The sequence below is a fragment of the Solenopsis invicta genome, chromosome 1, assembly GCF_016802725.1.
Source record: "Solenopsis invicta isolate M01_SB chromosome 1, UNIL_Sinv_3.0, whole genome shotgun sequence".
Classification (NCBI taxonomy): Eukaryota; Metazoa; Arthropoda; class Insecta; order Hymenoptera; family Formicidae; genus Solenopsis; species Solenopsis invicta.
This window is the reverse complement of record NC_052664.1, coordinates 32,305,755-32,329,380: the sequence shown is the minus strand read 5'-3', so window position 1 is coordinate 32,329,380 and position 23,626 is coordinate 32,305,755. Positions and strand designations below refer to the sequence as shown.

Here is a 23,626-nt window from a genome sequence, read left to right as displayed (position 1 = left end):
ATTAGAATTGTAGAATCAGTTTCTTCAATGAACTTTATATAATAGATTTAAATAATAAGCTGTTGCCTTGTACGACATAAAAGGATTCAGAGAGAGTCACACACAGATACGAGCGGATGTGTGTAATATTTATGTAAATAATTTTTACTAAGTATTGGCATTTGATTGAATTCTAATCTTTAATGCATAATCTGATCTAAACTTTATTGATTATACTATATGATGCATCTTCATAATTTCGAGTAGTCTTTTATACACAAGCTGAGGTGCATCCCTCGCCCATAAATAGTCCATGTGATTGAACTTAGAAAATGGCACTTTGTATTCATCCACTACATTGGGTAACAGGCTGCTGAGCTTCTTCACATCCTTAAACAATATTTTATGAGTTCTCAGTCAATCTTACATTTTCTTTCTGATCTAAGATTTTATTTGTTAAGATTTTATTTGTATGCATGGTTGACTGAATCAGTTCTCATTGCAATGTTTTTCTGTGTTTCTTACAATATCATTCATTTGTTACAACAACCAAATCGTTACACCAAAATTGCATTTAAAAATGATATATATTAAAAGTTCAATAATTTAAAATATTTAAACTGGAAAATTTTTTTTGCTGTTATAGCAAATTTAATCGATATCCTTGATAAAAATTTTTCTCATAGTTTTTATACGAATTAGAACATTTTTCAAAAATATTATTCAGAAATGCTCAGGCAGGCTACATCTTCTCTCACGATTTTTCATGTATACGTGTGAATTCTGAAATATTTTGAGATTCCTCATCTTATAATTTCTAAAAAATACTTTTAACTTTTTTAGATTTTATAACATTTCGTCAAAAATTATAGAACAAAAAAATCTTAGAAATCTTAGAATATTTCATGATTAACAAATATGAAAAATTTTGAGAAAATATGCAAACCTTCTGAGTATTTCTAAAACGTGATCCAATTCGTATAAAAAATTTGAGAAAGCTATAAAATTATATAAAAATACTGAAAAATTATATGAAAAATGCTGATAAAAATTCTCACCAAGGATATATATCTTTAATTTAGATACATTTATCCGCTACTTACCGGGATACTGGACAGCCAGTCGTTTTCGGAGTAAAACAACGTAATCGGCACAGTGATGTTTGCGAGATTGTAATTCGGTGGTTCTTTTGCGTTGTAGATCTGTAGATTTTTCGAGCGACCGTAATCGTATTGACGAAACTTGCCAGACTTATATTCTTGGGCCAAGTGTACTAGTGTCTTGGTCGAGGTACCGGCTGGATTGTGATTCATAATCGTAGGCAACAAAGTCTAGGAAACAAACATGACATCTGATCTCAAAATGATTACACAGCCGAAATGCCAGTGATTGAAACGTTAAATATGTACTTTTAGCATGACAAATTCACGAAATACTCACCATATTGAATTGCTCCTTGTCGAAGCCAAAGAACAGAAACATAACATTGGTACAAAAATGTTCCTGGAGACGTGTTATGTTGCAGACGAGCTTGCTGAGGAATTGTGTCACACAACTGTGCGGCATAAACTCATCTTCGCCAAGAAGATGCAAGAGCCCCTGCAACCAAAAATCATTTATTCGCAATGTAATTTAATTTTTTTAATGAATATTTGACAATGTTTAATAAATGAAGCATTCTTTAAAACGTGACTTACTCATAGAAACTTCGAATTGTTTTGGTTTCAATTTAAACGCATGTAGAAGAATATTTTCTTAAGATTAAATCGAAATTTAATTCATAGTATTATATTCAATTATATTTTGTACCTTTTCAAAATTTCTTAAAGTCATAAATTATAAAATTCTGTTAAGCTAATTTCTTTTAGAATCAAAAAATGAAAAATACATGTACTTTGTGAACTATTTGGCTTTTTAACGTTTGTTAGAATATAACTTATAATACAAACATATAAATCTCCGTTAAAGAAGAATAAATATTAAAAACTTCAAAAATTATAATATTTAGTAAAAAAATAATATTTGAATAGTGAGAGTATACGAGTTAAGTCTGAAACCATAAGAAACAAGATAGAAATGATAAAAGTAGCTTCTTGGATTTTGGACGTTGTTTTAAATTGTTATTTTGCTACACAACAACATAATTTCCCAGCAAACACAGAAAATAATAGTTACATAACTTGTGTGTGTCACGTTATATAACAAATTTTTACTTTCTAGCAATATTATAGTTATGTAAAATTGAATTGTTGATATTACAACACCATACAGTACAACAATTCATAACAGTTATGTAATTGCCATTTATTAGGTTTATATAACAAACATTTTATTTTAGTAATATAATTGTTATAAAACTGAATTATTAATACGACTCCCGTATAACAAATATGATGCAACTGTTATGTAACTATTATTTTTCTTATGAGTGGGAAATTACAACTAACATGGACATTACATGTAACGCACATGTTATATTGCGTGTTACTTCCGATTTTATTCTATTAACATTGCTGTTATGCAACTGTGTTTGCTGGGTTATAAAACTATATATTTCCATTACCTGAAGATTTTCAGCAAAAGGAGTAAGGTATCTTATCGGACTTTTCATGTGTTTCAGAAAGGCCTCAGGTGCAAGACTGATGATCATTCGCACTTTTTGAGCAATTTCCGGACGTTCCGCTGCCATCACGTAAGAAGCAGTTGTACCCATTGAATGACCAATGTATGCGTACAAAGGTTGCGATGTCTTATTCGTAATATATGAGATCATCGCGGGTAGATCATAGATGCCCATTTCATGGAAACTAATAAAAATTTTGATCAATATACCGTCACAAATTTATATTGCCATACAATAAGATAGAATTAACATAATCGATTTATATTTTTTTATCACAAATTCAACAATGTGTTGTCACATCTGTTATATTCAACGTACTTATTATTTTTACTATTTTTATTTTTTAATCATAAACATTTTAGTGCCAAGATTCTGCTATGACCATATATCTCGTCTTTAATTGTATATTATATACAAAACATGATTCAATTATTTTTTTTTTTTTTACTTTATCAGTATGAACATACCTAAAATTCCAGAATTTTGAATTCGATGAAGATAAGGAAACATGTGCTCTTGAATAAGTATTCCCACGAAAATTACCCAACCAAACGTCGTATCCTTGATCAGCTAATATAAAAGCTAGCATGAAGAAACACTGTAGTAGAGCATGTGCTTACTTAATATATTATTAAAACAAAAATTAATTAGAATGAATCATGCAGTTATTATTGTGAAATGAATTGAGTAAAAAAATTCCAATGATTATGTAACATACATTTCGTTAATTTTTCTTAGAAAGATATGAAAATCAGATTTTAAGAAATTATATCATTTATACATGTATGATGTATCACTAATATATAATATTAATTATATATATGTAATATTACATTAGCATTATAAAATTATGTGTCTATAAGTTTTAAAGAAATAAGATGCGCTACAAGCTACATTTTCAAAAATACATTTTGGAATTTAATAATTTTTTTTATGTTTTACAGACAGAGAAACGTGGTCGGTGATGATGTCTCAAGAGAAATATTCTGAAGAATTGATTAATATCATACCAAGTGCTTTATTTTTGCCGGAAATGATCCAATCGGCGTAACTGGTCAAAAGACCATGTTGCAGCAACACGGGTAATGATCCGTTGTTACCTGCGATACGATAAAGTGTTAAGAGATAACCATCCTCCGTTTGTATCACGTGAGTTTCCTCGGGGTAACCCGCTTTTCTTATCATCGATTGCTGAAATAAATAAAAATGTATAGAACAATCTATTATCCTCAATTGGAAGAAAGATGAGCAATGATTTACACAGGTAGGACTCCTAGATCGCGTATTGGATTCATGTACACTACTAAAGATCAGTTTACATTATTAGTTCACTATTATATCACGTATAATATGCAATTAAGTATACAAAGATGTTCTATTCCACTATTGCAGGTGTATATCAGGACGGTTTTAATAAATGAAAAATTGAATCAAATGTGTACAATAAAATGTATGCATATCTTTTTTCCTAAATAGTGAAATTTTTACATTATTAAATATGAAGCATTAATTTAAAACCTTTTTTTTAAATTTACGATAAAGTCACATCGCTATTGTTTATCTAATTAAACGACTAATCACAAAAATTGAATAGATAAATATTCTGCAAAACGTAAAGCTTGACAGAAATCATTTTTAATTGAATTAGTTTTAATGATTTTACATTTAAATGTTTTTTTTTTTAATAGTAAAGCAGATACCGTTTAAATGATATCTGCTTTATAGTATTTTAGAGTTAAAATGGTAAAAAATAATAAAAAAATTTCTTCGTTTTTAAGTGTAGACACTTACCATTCTGAGATATACTTTAGAATATTTGCTGTTTAACTGTTCTTTGCTGGTTGGCAACATTTTTGTAAATACACTCTTCAAAATGTCTTGCGGGACGTTAAGTATCCCAGTCTCTGCAAGATCGAAGAAGCCGCAAAGAAATAAAAGGTACACAAACACGATTAAGCGCATCGTAGACAAATAATTCTATGTCGGTGAGAAAAACAGACGACACGGGTTTGTAATGTCGAAGGATGTCGAAGAATACTGATAAGAGAAAAAAAACAAGACGAAGAGCATTATTAGACTGTCTCTTATGATTTTCTCTGAACGTGTGATATTACATTCCAGTGTGATGAATTGTTATCCCGTCGATAACTATTTTCTTTTTGATGCGAGAAAGACAGGAAATGTCATTAGTCATGTCATTAGTCATACAACGATAAATAATTACAAAAAATACATGATTATCATTCTGTAGGATACATTATTATTATTATTATTATTTATTGGCATTATTATTATTATTATATCAACAGATTATAAAATCGTTTGAATTATGGAGCAAGACAAAGGAAGTTATACAATAATGCGAGTACTATAGGTAAATAAAAGATAAAAGAAAATTGCACAATAGTGCAAACTGCACGCACTACTGATAAATAAGCATATGTAAAATATGAAAAATATGAAAAATTTTAAACACTTCCATCATCACGTATCTAAAGTGTTTCTATAACCAACGGATATGATATACTATAATTCTATTCTTATCGAACGCTTTGCATTGCTTAAAAATCTGCTCGCGTTTATATCTTAAACAAACAGTTTGAATTCATTATTCATGTCACTGAATTTTACAAAATGAGATTAAAGATGTACAGTAATTTATTTTACGATTCATATTTATCTTTCTGAAATTATTAACTTTATTTAACTAAATATCACTAAAATATAACAAATGTGTAAACGGAAAATATCCATAAACAGATACTAATTTATTATGTATTTTTGCTCGTACAAACCTTATGACCAAAATCAAAATAATAATTACTTAGATTCACTTATACAAAATTACTTTAAATACTATGAATTACATTATTTTTAATTTATAGTAGCAGGAAAGAACCGAAAAGAAACTCGATGTTTCACTTTCAACTTTTTTTATCAGCATTACATTTGGCATTGTTATCCGACTGAATCTCAAAATCTTCTTCATGATATTAATTAGTCTTTCGTATACGCACTTAGGGGCGTTTTTGCCTCATAAGAAGTCCACGTGAATGAAAGTAGGCAATGGTACTTTTAGTCCGGAAGATAATGACACAAATTTTCGACTAATATCGACAAAGCTGATTTTCATTTATACAGTTGTTTTCTTGTTACAAATGAATAAAATGACCGTCAGCCCACGATCCTGCGGTCCGGGGGCTACCACAGTGTCTCAATATTGTAAAAAAAAGTGTTAATATTAACGAAAAGTTAATATCGACAAAACTGAAAATTCTTGTACTTTTACTATTGACAACATGAAATGTCGAAAGGATACCGTCAGCCGCGGCAACTGCGGAACGTCGTGCGTCAGTCACTCATACTATATAATATGTGAAAAAAATAAGGTAATTATGCAGTATAGGCGACTCAATTCCAATCATGTTGACCTTAATACATGTTATAGAGGCAAGGATACTAAACAACTTTTCCTTATAAATTAATTAACGCTCTCGTACAGTTTTCGAGATATACTTAGAGAAAAAAAAAACAGTTTTTCTTAATTATTTCCAAAAATATTCATTTTACAAAAAGAAGGGTCAAACAAACAATGAAGCTCGTGATAAGCTCTACAATAAAGATTATAAACATATTTTACCTAACTTCAATACTTTAGTCGTTATAATAAAAAAACTATTTGAAGACACTGTGGGAGCCCCCCGTCCTGCGGGATCATGGGCTGACGGTCATTTTATTCATTTATAACACGAAAACAACTGTACAAATGAAAATCAGCTTTGTCGATATTGGTCAAAAATTTGTGTCATTACCTCCCGGATTATTGTACTTGTCCAATACATTGGGTAGCAGGCTGTGAAGCCTCTTCACGTCCTTGAATAAATATCATGAATTTTTACGAAATATTATCACACATTTCTTATCCGATTCAATATATATATAATAAAGCTTCATTTACACAAAATTAATGCGATTTCATTCTTAATATGTATCTCCCACTTGTCTGAAACTAAACACGTTTTTCCGGTACCTACCCGGCTGTTGGCCAGCAAGTCATTATCGGCGTAGAATAACGCGGTCGGCACAGTGATCTTCGATAAATTGTACTCCGACGGTTCTATTACGTTATAGGTCAACTGATTTTTCATGTCTCCGTAATCGTATTGGCGGAATTTGCCCGAATCAATTTTCTGACTAAAGTGCAGTAGCATCTTGATCGAGGTGCCGGCCGGGTCGTAACTCAGGATCAAAGGTAGCAAATTTTAGAAAAGTAATAACATATATCCAATTTAAAGTATTTAAAACATAATATTCAAACACTAATCAGAGTTATATTTCGATCATTGACGTTCGTGTACTCACGTAGTCAAACTGCTCTTTATCACTGATCTGAAACAGTAAGTTGACGCATATCTTGTTCCCCAAGTATTTGCAGTTATTCTTCAGCAAAGAGTGCAACGGACCGTTCTGCATTAGCATCTTGTCGCCGAATTGAATGAATTCCGCGACTACCTGTAATCCCCATCTTTCTTAATCGTAATATAATTTGATTGCTTTTGTTTTAACCAGTATTTGAGAATAAATGTATATTTGAAGTAATTCCTTAACAAACTAGATCTGTACAAGCAATCTTTGATTTTAATTTTAACTCATTAAAGAACGTCTCATTAAAATTAAAATCAAGAGTTGGACAATACAGTATTAGTACAGTGCATAGTAAAAATAGATACCTAACGATAAATGAAACGAAAGAAAAGATCATTTTTTTCTTTTTTACAGTTTCTCATAGAAAACTCAACATATAAAAACTTCTTTTAATCTTACATCTTGCTTATATTTGCACAAGAAATTGATGTTTCTTTTAGTGCAAGTATATATCGTAAATTATAACTTTTCACTGTTCTTACATAAATAAAATCTCCCTCATTGCCGCACATTAATCTTTAATGACAGTGAAGCTCGTTTATCGTAGTTTTTTGATGTTCAACATCACATATCTTTATGAAGAACATGCGCCCTCGAATAGGTATTCCCAAAATTGCCCAACCAAACGTCGTATCTCTGATCGGCCAATATAAAAGCTTATATGAAAAAGAAGAAATTGTTTACAATAGTTATTTATATGTAAGTATAGTATCTTTGTAATATTATATGCACATAGTTTAGCTACACATGTAATCTGATAAGTTTCTTATATGTTTTAAACAAAGTGAAATTTTATGTAAAATCTGATCAGATTAAATTTGCAGAAAAAAAATTATACAGTACCATAGAAATAAAACTTTTTAAAAACTATACTAACTATACGAGATGCATTATAGAATTTGCATTAGAAAATTTTCTTGGAAATTTTTCATTACAATTAAAAACTTTACCTCCTCATTTTTTTCGATAAAAATTTAATCGACAATTTCTCAATTTAATTAAGATGATACCAAGTGATTTGTTCTTCCCAGGAATAATCCAGTTAACAGAGCTGCACAAAAGACCGTGTTGCAGTAACACAGGTGGCTTATTGTCCCCTGGAATACGATGTAGTGTTAAGAAATAACCGTCTTTTATCAGTACAATGCTTGCGCAGGATAACCCGCTCTTCTTATCATCTGCATCTAGAAAAAATAAAAACACTTTATTTAGTTTTAGTGTAATGAATTAAAGTAGCATAATCAAAATCTCAAAATTTATTAAAAATTCATATTTAGTATTATAAGACGCCTGTGTATTTTTTTAAAAATAATTATTTTATTTTAACCATTTGAAACTATTTTAAGTTAGATCCGATTATGTAAAATTCGTAACCGGATCTAACTTAAACTAATTTTAAATCAGTTTCAAGTTCGGTATTATATTCTGTTAGCAGGATCTGTTTAATTTCTGCCAATTATAGAACGTCAACAGATTCTGTTAAATTTCTAACAGCGGTGTGCACTCATCGCCAAAATAAGTATAAACAATATGTCTTTTTAAAATTTTAAATATAATTAGATTTTATAGCCGATTCATTTAAACCTCTTGAAATTGTATAATGTAGTTGATCTTAAATACAAGATTGTACATACATACTTATAATAAAATATATAATTAGAATATAGAAGAAGTATATGTCCACTTACTGGATTAAGTTTGTCGGAATCGAGTTCATATTTTTTGGACGCTGCTGAACAAAAATTCTTTGTCATTCCGCAACGTTTTTTTGAACGTTTTTAAAAACGCGAACAGCCAAAATGCTCTTGTGAGTCACTGAGCTGCGCGGCTGCAGCGAGGTTACAGAAGAGGATAAGAAACGCGATTACGATCGGCCGCATCGTGTTGACGTACGAACCGGCGACTAAGAGATTCAAATTAAATCAGTAGGTTCCTCGCGGCGTCAAGGTGTGACACTACAAATAATCAAAATAAACAGTATGACTAAGTTCTTCTTTTCCCAGTCTTCTCTTCGCAGATTTTAGAAAACTTCTAGAAGAATCATTTATCATAATCAGAAAAGAAAGGAAGAGAAAGAAAAAGGTAGAAAAAGTGGAAACATTATACTCACCTGAACAAATCGTCTAATAAGTATTTTTCAGTAACGTACACAGGTAATATTATTTAATACAACACATGACCAAACTATGCACTTTTCAACTATGACACAATTGTGAAATTGTACACAGCAAAAATACTGTATTTGACTGCATCATTTTATGTCATTTTTCCACGTAGAACCCAGAGTTAAATAACATCATAAAGACATTATCATGACTTTGTTTTTCTTGCCAAGTACAGATACCCTCATTATCATTGAATGACAAATGATATACTTATGACCTGTACAACAGTGAAATTTTGCAAAGGTATCTCAAAAATATTTCAACTGAAAAGTGAAACATTTCATAAAGGTTGCCAAAAATGTCTACAATATTTCTGAGATAGTTCTAAAATAACAAAATAATTCTCGTATTTGAAATCTGATAAAAAAATTGCTGAAAGATTGAAAAAATCCACAAGTGATCTGAAATATTATAATACACATACATACGTACAAATATATGTAAAATATGTAAACAGATATATTTTGTAATATATTTTCACATATATAATATTTTTGCATACTTTTTGTATGTAGTGGAAGAAAGTATGTTCCTGTTTAAACATTATTTTTTATCTGCTTATTATTCATTAGTGATGACATAGATTTGCATACATGTAATAAAAAATGTGCGAATAAAAAATAAAAACAAAATCTTCTCATGTCTCTATGCTATCTTTCCTAGAAGAATCAATTCTTTAAATTTTTAAAAGATCAAATCCACGTGGAAATAACTGATATCAACATGAAGATTCCCTCTTATTTATTAGACCAGCAAAAAGATATCGTATCAATCGTACGTTTTCCTTGTATGAAACATTTGCTTTCAAATTTAACACAATTCTATTTTCAACAGCACCGATTGGGCGGTTATTTAGCACTGGTAGTCAAATTTTAATACCACGACAAAATAAATTAAATAAATTAAATAATAATATCTTTGAAACATTTTTGGTATGTAAAGATATAAATAATAAATAAAATGGAAGTAGTAAAAAAATCATTATAATCAATAAAAAACTTATTACATTTTATGCATATAGATTATGATGTGATTTTGTATATGTAGAACTGACTGTAACATGTTCATTGAAATTAAGATTACAAGAAAAGATATAGTTAGAACACATATTGTATAACTAAATGTAATTACTGCATGAATGCATGATCATAGTAATCGTAAAAACAAATTATAATTAGTTGCTATGTAACGATGCATGTCTTATTTATAATTACGATCTTCTTCACTTCGTTATTATCTCTCGTTGTAACAAGACGTTCTATAATTTACTTCCTACTAATAAAATAAAGTTATTACTACAAAATAATAGTAAATTTATTTACATAACTAACAGTATATATACTTTTTTTCACATGCCTGTAAGTGCATCTAATAAATGATAATTGAGATATCATTTAGACATCATTTTCAAGATAACTAAATGTTTTCATGAAAAAGTTTTCTTAAAGTTATCATTCTAGCGTATTATTTTGCTAAAAAAATTAAGGAAAATTGCGCAATGATGCAAACACTACATGTCAATAAATATATGTAAAACATGAAAAATCTAAAACGCTTATACTATCATGTAATATAAAGTGTTTCGAGATAGAGCCAATGAGTATGAGATTATAAATTTATTGGGAAAAAAACATAGTTTTTTTTCTGTCTCATATTTCGACTATTGAAAGCATTACGTGTTTTAAATTTCAATAGCATAAATGATTATGACAAATATATTATCAAATATTTAGTGAATAATTTAAAATACAAGAGTAAGGAAATATATTGATGAAAAGTATTTTAATGATTAGCATAAAGTATTATACATATAAAACAATATATTTAATCCTTAGTATAATGATGATTTGACAATTCTTTGCTATATATAATTAGACTAATCGTTCAGGATTAATTTTTATCACTTACAATTATATAAAAATTATTAAGTAATTCTTACATATATTTTAAGTTCTTTGATAGTACTTATAGGATTGTATTTAAAAAACTTAACAATAGTATATAACAATCACTTAGATACGTTATTTTAATTTACCTACATAAAACTACTTGAAATACTATGAGCAAAAATTACTTTAATTTTATAATGGTAATCGCGCGTGTGAATGCATCGAAAAGATTTGATATTTCATATTCATCTTCTAACTTTATTATCGATGTGAGACTTGACATTATTTTCCGACTTACTCTCAGATCTTCTTCATGATCTTAAGCAGTCTTTTATACACGAGCTCAGGCGCGTCTTTGCCCCATAAGAAGTCCACGTGATTGAATTTAGGAAATGGTACTCTGTACAGGTCCAATATATTGGGTAGCAAGCTGTAAAGCCTCTTCACGTCCTTGAATAATTATGAGTTTTCACGCTATGTTCTTGTTCGATTCACATAAGATTAATGCGACTCGATTCTTAATATATATCTTCACGTTTTCTAATCTAAGCACGTTTCTCCGATACTTACCAAGCTGCTGGCCAACCAGTCATTGTCGGCGTAGAATAACGCGATCGGCACAGTAATGTTTGCTAGATTATATTCCGGCGGTTCCGTTGTATTGTAGATCAGCAGATTTTTTCTATGTCCGTAATCGTATTGGCGGAATTTACCCGACGTGACTTCCTGACTAAAGTGCACCAGCGTCTTGGTCGAAGAGCCGGCCGGATCGTGACTCAGAATTAAAGGTAACAGATTCTAAAAAATAACATCTGATTTGAAACATGATCAGGCGTACAAAACATAATATTCGAAACCTGATCAAAGTTGTACTTCGATCATGACGTTTGTGGAATACTTACATAGTCAAACTGCTCTTTGTCGAATCCGCAAATCAGGAACACTATGTTAGCACAAATCCTCTCCCTAAAGTTATCTACATCGCAGCCGTACTTCGATAAAAAGTGGAACACACCATTCTGCGGCAGAAATTCATCCTCGCCAAAGAAATGTGCGATTATCTGTAATTTGCAAATTTCTCTTAATCGCAGTATAATTTTTTTTTTTTTGTTTGGTTACAAATATTTTGTATGGGAGATATATTTTATTTTTGTGAATGATTAAAATAAAGATTTTATTCTCACTTAATTTATTTGAATATCCGCATAAAATTAAAAAAAAATAAAAATAAATTAGGTAGGCCTTATTCCGCTCAGGTATCTTAATTTGCTTGCGTTTTAGCCGATGTATAAGAAAAATATATGCATTTGGAACAGTTCTTCGACGAAATGAATCTATATAATCAATCTTAATAAAATTTTTACTAAGAAAAGACTGACATAAAAGAAAGGATCAACTATCCTTGAAAAATTATGTGTGTAATAAAGTAGTACATCTTGCATATGCGGTGTAAAATTATGATGGATTAGATACATTAATGATGGATACAGTTTAGACATTTTAAGTCGTTAAATTGCTAATAACTTAATTCCTAATAATATTATATATTCAAATATATTACCTCATAATTACTCGCAAAAGGAGCAAAATATCTAAATGGACTTTTGATGTGTTCCGTAAAAGCTACGGGCGCGAGACTGATTATTGCTTGCACCATTTCAGCGATATCCGGACGTTTCGCTGCCATAATGTAAGAAGCAGTTGTGCCCATCGAGTGACCAATATACGTGTGCAATGACTGCGACGTCGTATTCGTTATATACGAGATCATCGCGGGTAAATCGTAGATGCCCATTTCATGAAAGCTGATAAAAATTTCAATCGATATAGTATCATAAAACATAACAAAGTAGATAAACATAAGAAATAAAAGCATAATCTAAAATGACACATAATTTCTGTAACAAGCATTTCTCCATATAATTCAAATAATGTGTTAAAATACCTTTTTAACACATTATTCAAATTTCTAATTTTTTGAGCTCTTGTTCCGTTTTTCATTTATACTGCTACAATTACAATAAAATAAATATTAATCAATTTTTGTTTTGTTACCATCAGTTAAGTCATACACAACTATACTAATTTTAACACATTATTATTTTTATTTTATCACCTGAAATTCCAAAATCTTGAATCACATGGACACAGAGAAACATGGGCCCTCGAATATGTATTCCCACGAATATTGCCCAACCAAACATCATATCCCTCATCGGCCAAAATGAAAGCTTGCATAAAAAAAATGTTTACAATAGTTACTTATATATGTACGTATTTTAATAACTTTGTGTTAATGTTATATGTATGTGCATAGTTTAGCAGTGTAATTAAACTATGTACATATATAATCTAATAAATTTCATATATATTTGCGATTTTAAGTGAAGTGAAATTTGAGTAAAGTAAAATCCAAAAGAAAAATTATCTTGTCTCAATAGATTAAATTATTTGCATAAAAAAATATTAATTATATAATACCATAAAAATAAAAATTCTTTAAAATCAAGATGCATTATAAAATCTGCACTAGGAAATTTTGTTGGCACGTATTTCATTGTAATTGAAAATTTTATCGCGATATCTTTCCGACAGAAGCTTAATCTACGTCAATTTTTCAATTTAATTATAATACCGAGAGCTTTTTTCTCGCCGGAAATGACCCAGTCAGTCGAGCTGGATAAAAGACCATGCTGCAGTAACACAGGTGGCTTATTGTCTCTTGGGATACGATGTAGTGTTAAGAGATAACCGTCCTCTGTCTGTACAATGTGGGCCTGCGCAGGATAACCCGCTTTTCTTATCAGCTGCACCTAAAAAAAATAAAAATACTTTATTTATCTTATTACTTTATTTAATGTAATCAAAGTAGTATAATTTAAATTTTTAATAAATCTCAAAATTTATTAAAAATTGAAATTTATTCAAATAATAAGACAAATATGCATTGTTTAAAATAATTATTTACTTAACGTCTGTATTAAATACAAAAGGCATTTATTTATATAATTAATATTAAATTTCAAAGCAACAAAATTAAAACAATATTAAATTATTTATCTAATTAAACAATGTAATTTCTGTCTCGTAACGAGATTATTTCTAGAGATTAAAGATGAGTTTCAAAATTCCTTTATGTTATGAAACGTAAAGTTCAATAAGAATTATTTAAAATATAAACTTTTAAAGATTAAGTTTTACTGGTATTTATTGAACTACCGCAAAGTATACCCCAAAATATTTATATTTAACAATTTTTTAAATTTATATATTAAAAAAATTTAAGGCAAAGAAAAAAATTTAAGAGCCATAAATTAATGAATAAATTAATAGATTAAGTAAACAATTATCAAAAAACAAAAATAAAAATGTAATATTTTTGTAAGTATTAAATTTTTTATAATTAATATTGAGTACGTAACTTTCATAAATTCATATTTTTTGAACATAAGATTATTATAGTGATCGACGATTTGAATATTTACCAAACGAAATACAAAAACTTTTCACAGTTGACAGTCATATACAGAACAAAATTTAAAGCAGAAGAACAACAGAAGAGCACAGATTTTTATAGAGAGCAAATTGCAAACTGAGAACACCACGTTGTATTTTTACCATCTATATTGTGGCGATGTGGTATATGAAGTTGCAAATTTGTTCTCTGCTAAAGATCCAGATTTAAATCCATTGAAAAGCAATATAGTCTAAATTTGATTTTTAATCAATTTAGAGCAAGATTTTATTATCAGAGTTAAAAAGTCATAATAAGGGCCTCTCTAAATGGAAACGTAGGTAATAAAAAAATAAAAAATATAAGAGAGAGCCATCTTTATCCTTGTTTTATATCGAAGTTTATTAGTAAGGATACACCAATGGGTGCCTCGTTTTTTGTGTCTTTCTATTAGCTCACACATTCAAGGCTGCCTCTTCTCTACTCTATATATAGAACCTCTTTAACAGAAGCGATCGCCACCTCTCGGAAGAAAAAAGGGGCAAACCCCACGGAGAGTAATTCTGCCCAGAATTAAGTCTTTTAATTCTGACGAGCCATTCTCGGAATCGGCATTAAAAATGTAGGTCCCATATATCTAGCAATATCTGCAAATATATGCAGAAGAGATCGCCTTACGCGGTCTTGACCACTGACGAGATAGTTGCTTACACACAAACATGTGAACTATTGACACCGACGAGAGATTATTATTTTTATTAATAGTTTTTTGTCGGTGCTATTGAGAAAAATGAGGCACTTTTTTCTCCCGTGAAAGTATGAGAAAAAAAACTTTATTTTTCTCAATAGCACTGACCAGAGACTATTAATAAAAATAATAGTCTCTTCATCAGTATCAAGTTTGTTCACATGTTTATGTGTATACAAGCTTTTCTCAATAATTTTTCTAAGTGTGTGCCATATGCTTATCTAAGGATAACGCACGAAAGAGAAGGCTGCAAACTGAGCACCCTATATAGCCTATGTATTGCATTTCCACCATGCTATTTCGTTTCTGCCGCCAATCTGCGCCAATCTACCGGCAGGTTCTGCATAGTACGATTTGTTTGTGTTGACAATCAGCTGGTACAGAATGTCAACAGGTTCTGATTAAGATTTCTAGCAGAGTAACGATATCGCAAGATATTACAAAGATCTGGATGAAGTTTGTACTCTTTCTGACGTCAGAAATTTATAGCTGAATCTGCATTAATTTTTGTTTCTTCAGGTTAGAGTAGGTATAATATATGCTTCCTTAAAATTTTAAATGCAATTAAACTATGGTCGGTTCATTTAAACGTCTCGATGTCGTAATCGAGTTATAATCTTAAGTATAAAATTGTACTTCTAAAATATATAATCAGAATATATAGAAGAAATATGCCCACATACTGTATTAAGGTTGGTGTCGGGATCGCATTTGACGCTGTTCGGCCATTCATTCTTGCTTTCTTGTATTGATTTTATGAGCGTGCTCAGCAAGAGCTCTTGCGAGACGTTGAATGTCACGACTGCGGCGAGGTTGCAGAAGAGAACGAGAAACGCGATCACAATCGGTCGCATCGTGTTGACGGCGAGCATGAACCGGCAACTTAAAGGGATTCGAATTGAATGTTGAATCGCGGAGCGACGGAGGTTCCTCGAGACGTCAAGCAACTACGCACAACCACGCACAACTGTAGACTTGTTCTTCTCCCGATCTTCTTTTTACGAGCTCTAGAGTCTAGAGAACTCGGATGAATCATTTAAGTATCAACATCGGAAATGAGAGAGAGATAGAGGGAGAGGAAGAGAAAGATGAGGAAGAGGATGAGAGAAATAGAAAAAGTAGAAATATTATAAGTCATCTAATGATTATGATAAAAATACATGAATTATAATAAAAAATTGAAAACGTACCGTATACATTTCATTTTGCGAAAGTCATACTTATTCATTTTTGTGTTTAATTTTCACCGCGAAGTAGTTGAAACGTTCCCGTTTATTCGACAACGAGGCGAATATCAATATTGATTGGGATTGTTTTGACATCGAATTTTCCGTTATATTGTACGTGTTTATCGCTGGGTCACTTTTAGGTTTAGGATCAACATTTTCGTTTGTCCTAACCTTGGTATGTACATATAAACACACTACGTTTTTATGGAGGAAAAATAAATATTTGTCAAGGGTACAGATAGATGTCGATATTAGTGTATCTATACAGCCGCATAACCGTCGTAGTTGGTCATAGTTGCCGTAGTTGGTCGCAGTCGCAGACAGCAGATTCGTGTCTTTGTGTCACGCGCGTTCCTGCGAGGCAGTCGAAAAATAGCGGAATTCCGATAGTGTAATCGCGTCACTGATTTGCAATTAGTGCGAGGTATTTTCGAGTTTACAATAATTCCTAATTACGTTTTTACGTCGTTGACGGATATCGCGCGAGAGGAAATTCGTGACAGAAAGTGTCCGGTATCAGACACCGGTTAACCTCCAATTACTCCAATCGACCGGCTGCGCACATGATTAAAAATAGATACGATTGGAATCTTGAATATCGTTTGAAAAATGATTCAAAATTTGCATCTCACGTTCTGTGCTCACATATTTACCTATATATTTAATACATTATATATTTATATATTTATTTGTATATTTTAAAATTTTGTTTTGCCAGGGAAAAGATAACTTCTACTAACCAAAATGTTAATAGAATACTTGCAATTTATTTAAAACATTTCGGCGGGATGTGGCAGATTGATTGTATTTGCAACTTGTATTTAAACTTGTATTCTGCCAGCAAAGTATATTGATTTAATCTGAAAGTAAATTACCAGCAAAAACCAAATAGAATCTATCATTTTATAATTATTTTAATGAAATTCATCATCCTAATATTTATACAAAAAAAAGATCTTTGCCAGTTTTTACAATAATATATTTCATTAGTATTCTATTTTTGCTGATAATTTGCCTGTTTATAGCAGACACTTTACAAAATGTATATTTTTAATATGTTTAGCTATTTGAAATAATTTTATAAGAGCTATTTTTTTTCTTTTCTTAGCAGAAAACACAACATAACAGGATGAACGAAGTCACGTTGCCTCCTTCACCAAATTGGTATTTGAGCAATATCTTTGCATGCTCGAGACGTGGAACTGTAGCATGGGGTGCAAGGAACTTTATCGTCATTGCCCGGCCAAAAGAGAATAATGTCATGCAGTATTCTATAGTCAAAGACTACTTTAAGGATAAAGTAACCACATTGGCATTTTGTCCTAAACTGGACAGCCCGGATAGTCCAGATTTATTGATTTGTGGTGGTGACGATACAAAAGTCAGGGTTTTGAATGTAGATACATTAGAGTTGATGGCAGAATTCTCTTTTGCTAATGTAAGTTGCAAAATAGAAAAAGATAAATATATCCCATAACAACTTGTAAAAAATAATTATTACAGAAAGAAAAAAATGTTTTTAATTATTTATATAACTCATTATTACAGGAAAGCAAATTGACCGCAGGGGTTGATTGGTCAGTCAAAGATAATAATCTTGCATGCGCCGTGAATTCAGAAGGTTTTCTAATGTACTGTAACATACGGGATAAGACTTCAAAAATAGTATTTTTGGGAAAACTAATTGCTACATGTTTAGCTTGCTGTCCTCATGACTCTAGTCTTGCAGCGATAGGGACAAAAACTGGTCTAGTTTATATTATCCGATATCATTCTATTGTCCAAAAAGAAACGATATTATATAAAATGAGAGGACATAACGAAGAAATAGTCAGTCTATCATGGTGTCCTTCGGAGATGAATGTGTTACAGGAAGGAACTGAGAAAGATTTACTTTTAGCTTCTGGTGGGAAGGATAGGTGAGACAAGGTTTTTGTAATACATATATATTTTATCTTATATACTGATTTAATTATATGCATAAAATTTATATGTAAATATATCGCTCAGTTATTACACAATAATATAACTGATAAAAAAACAAAATTTTTCACTTTGAATGTTTTAAATTAATTTTGTAATTTTGTAATTTTTAAACACGATTTTGAGTGAGAATGATTTGACTGATTGTATAGAAAAGAAAATATTCTCTTCATTCATTGAATTCTAATAAGAATTCTCTTTTCTTTACAATCAACTCAAAAATGATAATTTTTGAGTTATGTTCTTGTAATAAATGTATTATACTGCAAAAAGAAACATAATTTATGAAAAACTGTTACAGTTACATATGTACACATTTATGTCCAGATCTGTATTTATTTGGAGAGCCGGTAGAGATGGCAGATATGAGACTGTACTAAACTTGCCATATATGCCAATCTTATCTTCCTCACATAAAAGCAAGCTCAATAGTACAAATGGAACGTGGATTGCGGTATGTTGGATAGAGCCTAATATACTTCTGACTAGCTCCCTTTGGGGTGAACTACTTTCTTGGGATTTTTCAACAAACAAAATCAAACCTGAATGTAAGTTGTTCCATTCGTTCCATAGTAGAGGATTGTTTTCCATAGCTGCTGTACCCAACTACAATACAGCATCTGACGACTCAAAGACAGATTCCGAGTAAGTTACTCTTTGCATAAAATACGAATGTATAAATGTTAAAAAATTTTTAATATTATTAATACTTTAGGCTCATGATTTGGTCTTTGGCGCAAGATCGCTGGATTATAGGTTGTAAACGTAATAGCGATCTTACAAAACCAGCGACCATAGAGCATAAGATTCCTACGCAAGCAGGATTCATATACTGCATTAGCCCGTGTCCCATTGATACCTCGCGCATTGCATTTGGCGTAGGAGATATGATGCTGCGTGTGTGGAATTTATCAGAACCTCACACAACAACTTTTGATGTAGTTATGCAATGGCAAATGATAAAAGGCAAAATAAGAGCGGTAAGAGATTCTCGCATAAGATGTGGAAGTTGTTTCTTGAAATGTGTCATGTGAAACTATATAAATTAATATTATATATATATTTTTTTTTATTTATTTACCAGATATCATGGTTCCCAGAGGATGAATCTACCATTGCTTTTGGTACTGGAGAGGGTCGTGTTGGTGTATTTGATGCAATTGGAACTAACAAATCACCTATATTGTTCAGACAATATCACAGAAATACCATTTACAAGCTTGAATGGGCCCAACTTGACTCGGAATATTATTTGTTCTCTTGTGCAGAAGGAGAATTAATAGCTTACAAAAAAACTACACCAAACGAAGGTAAGATGCTAATATTTGTTTTGCCGCAGAAGATATAAATATTCATAAGATGTTCATTTTGTTTTATTACCATAATTTCTATTTCAGAACCTATGCCTATAATAAAAAAAGGATGTTTGGAATTTTCTTGGAAATCCAATTTGTGCTTAGCAATTGCGTTAGAAAATGGGTATGTGCAATACATGTATATAAAACATATTTCCTTAGAAATTAATTGAAGAAATGCTTTAAATAAATTTTGCTCTCTCAGGTCAATTATGTTTTATGATCAGAAACTGAAAAAACGCGGTACCTCGATACACATTTTAAGGACTAAGGTGAATTGCCTAGTGTGGCATCCTGATAGTACGATGACAGATACATGGAAGTCGCCGTTTGCCAGCTACTTGGCAGTTGCCTCTGATTCGTATAGCATAATGATTTTTGATATGTCAAAGCTGTTAAAAGAATTAGAAGTAACAGGTATTGAGGACGTTATAGAAAACGGCAATGGTGAACATGCCACAATGCACAAGTTAGTAGCGACATTAAACGGACATTCTGAAAAAGTGGTGTGCCTAGCTTGGAGTCCGCATATCAGTGGGCACTTAGTGTCTGGTAGCTACGACAACATTGCACAGGTCAAATATACATGTATTATACAGTACCCTTCAAGTAGTTAGATTACATCGTAACTCATCATTGTCTATTTATTAAGTGGACATGTAGAATGAAATATGGGTCCCCAAAACGGGTTACCTATGGATTCACTTTATAACTTCTTTATTCGTAACTTTCAACTCTTCACTCAATTTTTTATAAAACTGAAGCATACGTAGAATGAGAGTCGGGGATTCGTCGACTGCAAGTCGATCGCTCTTATACTGCTATGTGTCATCTCTATTAAACTTTTATTTAAATATATATCATTTGTTATCATGCAGCATTGTGTCATATAATTACATTATGTTGCAAATACTGAATCTCATTTAAATATTTTTTCTGAATCATTTTTTTTTATTTGTATTTTCTTTGAATATAATTTTCTAGGTATGGAACGTTGAAAAAGAGGAATTGATGGGCACGTACATGGGTCACGAAGGACCGGTGTTATCCTGTTTGTGGAGTCCTCTTAATTCACAGTTGATAATGACCGGTTCATCGGATTTCACGCTACATGTATGGAATTATACTTTATCAGCGCAATCGCCAAAACAACTTTCTGACATTAAGGCTGATAAGAAAAAAAATAAACAGAAAAAGAGCCCGAAAAATAAGACGAATGTGCTGAATGATTGTGAAAATAATATGACTACGCCAAATTCTGTTAGTCAATCTACCGAAGTAACTATTTCAAGTAAATATTTTTTTTTTATATATAATCGACATGATACACGCGATAATGACATCGATAATAATCAAGATTTTTAATTACAGAACAATCGAAGAAAAAAGAAAAAAAGTCATATTTCCCTAAGTATAACACATTAATAAACGATAAGTCTCAAATCTTGAATTTCATCAAGAATGATATAAGAAGGAACCAAACTGAAGAAAATGACGATATCCCCCACTTATTTTCCAAAAAGGAAAATGATTTGTGTACAATGATTTTTCAAGAAAGTAAATTTAAATTTATATACATTAATAAATATTACAATTACATATATTATCTATTATATTAATAATTTATTATTTATTCTCAAAATTAGCACACGAAAATTTAGATACAACTACCGAGATAAATGTGTGGTGTAATGAGTTGAAAGAACACCTACTCGATGCAGCCACACATAATAATTTAAATGACTTTTTAGTATCGCTTGCACCTAGCGTCTCTATGAGGTATGTATGAATACTTGTACAAATATAAGACAAAGTTTATGAATATTGGTTCCACAATCGAGACTGATATTACAGCATGTGGAAAGATATGTGCGAGGCATATGCGCGGCAATTAATAGAGGAAGATAAGCCAGAAAGAGCGGTGTCATACTTACTAAGTATACACAAAATTTACGAAGCTTTAGAAGTATTTTTAAATGCTAAAATGTTCAAGGAAGCTTATGCACTCGGAAGATTGAAATTGGATTCTGATGACAAGTTTCTAGATAAAATATTACAACTTTGGGCGGAATGGGCTGCCCTTAAAGGTCAATTTGAACAAGCAGCTCAATGGTAAGACGATTACTTTTTAATCAATATCTTTTATTAATCGTAAATATTTTATAATGTATTATAACAAAAAATGTATTTTTCATACACACATACACACGCACATATGATAGATTGTGTGCGTGCGTATGATGGATATTTTATATGACATTTAAATGTATATAAACATAATAATTAATTATAAAAGGAATTATAAAAGGTTTCTATTAAATATCAACTTTTGATGTTACATATATTAGCTATGTAAAGTTGGGACAGTTTGAAGAGGCAGCAGCGATTCTTTCACGCCGAAAAGACTTATACTGTTTAGAGATAGCGTCAGAATTGGCGTTTTTAAGCGGTAACGAGAGTTACGGTATATCTTTAGCTGTGGACGCGATGACGCGTGCTCTAGCGAAGTCAGACTGGTCGAAAGCACGTTCCCTTATTGCGGACATTCGACAAGTTCAGGTACATTTTTACACATAACACATTTACACATGCGTACATTTTTTATTCATATGTAACTGACAATTTTGTGTGTAGTATCTGAATGTACACATAGATACTCACGAGGCAATTATGAGCACATATTTAGAGCAGACTGAATTAGACGTGATGAAAATGTGGCTGGAAGGAAGGGAAAGTAGCAGTGTGTTACAAACTCTTAAAGAAAAATATGGTACCTCTTATTATGATGCTTTACGCAAAAAAGATGATACCAACTTTGTTGGTATGAAAGATATATCGAATGAAAAAATGGTAAGATGTAAAAGAAGTAAAAATGGCCAATTCTTTTCGTCAATGTTTAATAACAATACTCAATACTTTTCATGTATAATAATAATATTTTGTATTATATTTTTTAGATGGAAATAAATATGAGTTATCAAATTGCTTTGGCGGCCATGTGTGATGAAAAAGAGACCCAATTGAAACATTTAACAACAGCATTAAGTAGTGTGTTCGAATTCGAAAAAAAAGCTGTACAACACGGAACGAGTAAAGGATTCTTCACGTATGTTCTCACGAAACTGGATACTAAGAAACCAACGGATGAATGTAGTATTTTCGAAAAGAACGATTATCCTCTGTCACAAAGTATACGCGCTTATTTATGTATCGGACTCTTGAATTGGTTATCAAAATATTCGGAACAGTTATCGGTTGAAGAAGAAACGCAGTTTATGCAGTTGGTATTAAACTTGTTACATGATAATGTAAACGAAACAAATCTAGTTCATCAGGAGAACATAAAATATGAAGAATTAAAAAACAGTAAAATATATCAAGATTTTTTACATAAATATTATGAATGATATGCTTTACATTATAAATTACTTTTATATATTGTTTATATAAATCATGTATAAAATACATTATAAAAATACATTTTTTTTCTATGCATACAAGTGTGAAGTTTCATCTCCAAGATATATCTCAAAGTTTTATACATACATATGTATATACGCAAGTGTGTGTGTGTGTGTGCGTGCGCGCGCGCGCAAATATGTATGTATATATATGTATATAGAAACATTTAATTCTAATTTACCACATGTCTGTAATAAGAGAATATGCTTGGATAAAAATTTTATTTTAATGCATTACTGTGTTGCAAGTTGATCCTTGCTTTCAACTTTTGAAAACAAATGTGTGTTAAAACACAATGAAAAAATTATCTCTAA

The 23,626-nt window shown here is 30.8% G+C and overlaps 2 protein-coding genes across 5 annotated transcripts; one reads left to right on the top strand and one right to left on the bottom strand.

The window, feature by feature from the left end:
* Positions 1–154: 154 nt before the first annotated feature.
* Positions 155–16,672, bottom strand: LOC105198648 (gastric triacylglycerol lipase). The gene is made up of 13 exons (XM_026134426.2): positions 16,474–16,672; positions 15,967–16,230; positions 13,717–13,894; positions 13,198–13,312; positions 12,643–12,886; positions 11,984–12,142; positions 11,652–11,879; positions 3,613–3,793; positions 3,070–3,184; positions 2,543–2,786; positions 1,420–1,578; positions 1,083–1,310; positions 155–369 (listed from the first exon to the last, which is right to left on the bottom strand). Exons 1-13 carry the CDS (start codon positions 16,480–16,482, stop codon positions 211–213), a joined length of 2,283 nt encoding a protein of 760 aa, XP_025990211.2. The 5' UTR covers positions 16,483–16,672; the 3' UTR covers positions 155–210.
* On the top strand, positions 16,224–23,542 carry LOC105198646 (gem-associated protein 5). 4 transcript variants are annotated; one of them, XM_039454703.1, is made up of 15 exons: positions 16,224–16,401; positions 17,624–17,950; positions 18,061–18,431; positions 18,823–19,140; positions 19,211–19,475; positions 19,580–19,805; positions 19,893–19,974; positions 20,056–20,425; positions 20,835–21,141; positions 21,222–21,407; positions 21,497–21,629; positions 21,705–21,962; positions 22,199–22,409; positions 22,485–22,700; positions 22,808–23,542. In XM_039454703.1, the coding sequence occupies exons 1-15, from the start codon at positions 16,372–16,374 to the stop codon at positions 23,255–23,257; spliced, it is 3,750 nt and encodes a 1,249-aa protein (XP_039310637.1). In that variant the 5' UTR covers positions 16,224–16,371; the 3' UTR covers positions 23,258–23,542. The 4 variants fall into 4 exon arrangements, with proteins under 4 accessions (XP_039310637.1, XP_039310635.1, XP_011163734.1 ...); XM_039454701.1 differs by having other exon boundaries at positions 17,621–17,950; XM_011165432.3 differs by lacking the exon at positions 16,224–16,401 and adding an exon at positions 16,812–16,936.
* The last annotated feature ends 84 nt before the right edge of the window (positions 23,543–23,626 follow it).

Excerpts from the sequence above, each read along its gene's own strand:
- LOC105198648 (XM_026134426.2), bottom strand. Across the intron at positions 11,880-11,983 it reads ACAAAGAGCAGTTTGACTAT|AATCTGTTACCTTTAATTCT; the intron begins GTAAGTATTCCA and ends GTTATTTTTTAG. Across the intron at positions 1,311-1,419 it reads ACAAGGAGCAATTCAATATG|ACTTTGTTGCCTACGATTAT; the intron begins GTGAGTATTTCG and ends TTTGTTTCCTAG.
- LOC105198646 (XM_039454701.1), top strand. The coding sequence starts at position 16,372 with ATGAGGAAGAGGATGAGAGAAATAGAAAAA. Across the intron at positions 21,963-22,198 it reads TTTGAACAAGCAGCTCAATG|CTATGTAAAGTTGGGACAGT; the intron begins GTAAGACGATTA and ends TACATATATTAG. Across the intron at positions 22,410-22,484 it reads CGGACATTCGACAAGTTCAG|TATCTGAATGTACACATAGA; the intron begins GTACATTTTTAC and ends TTTTGTGTGTAG.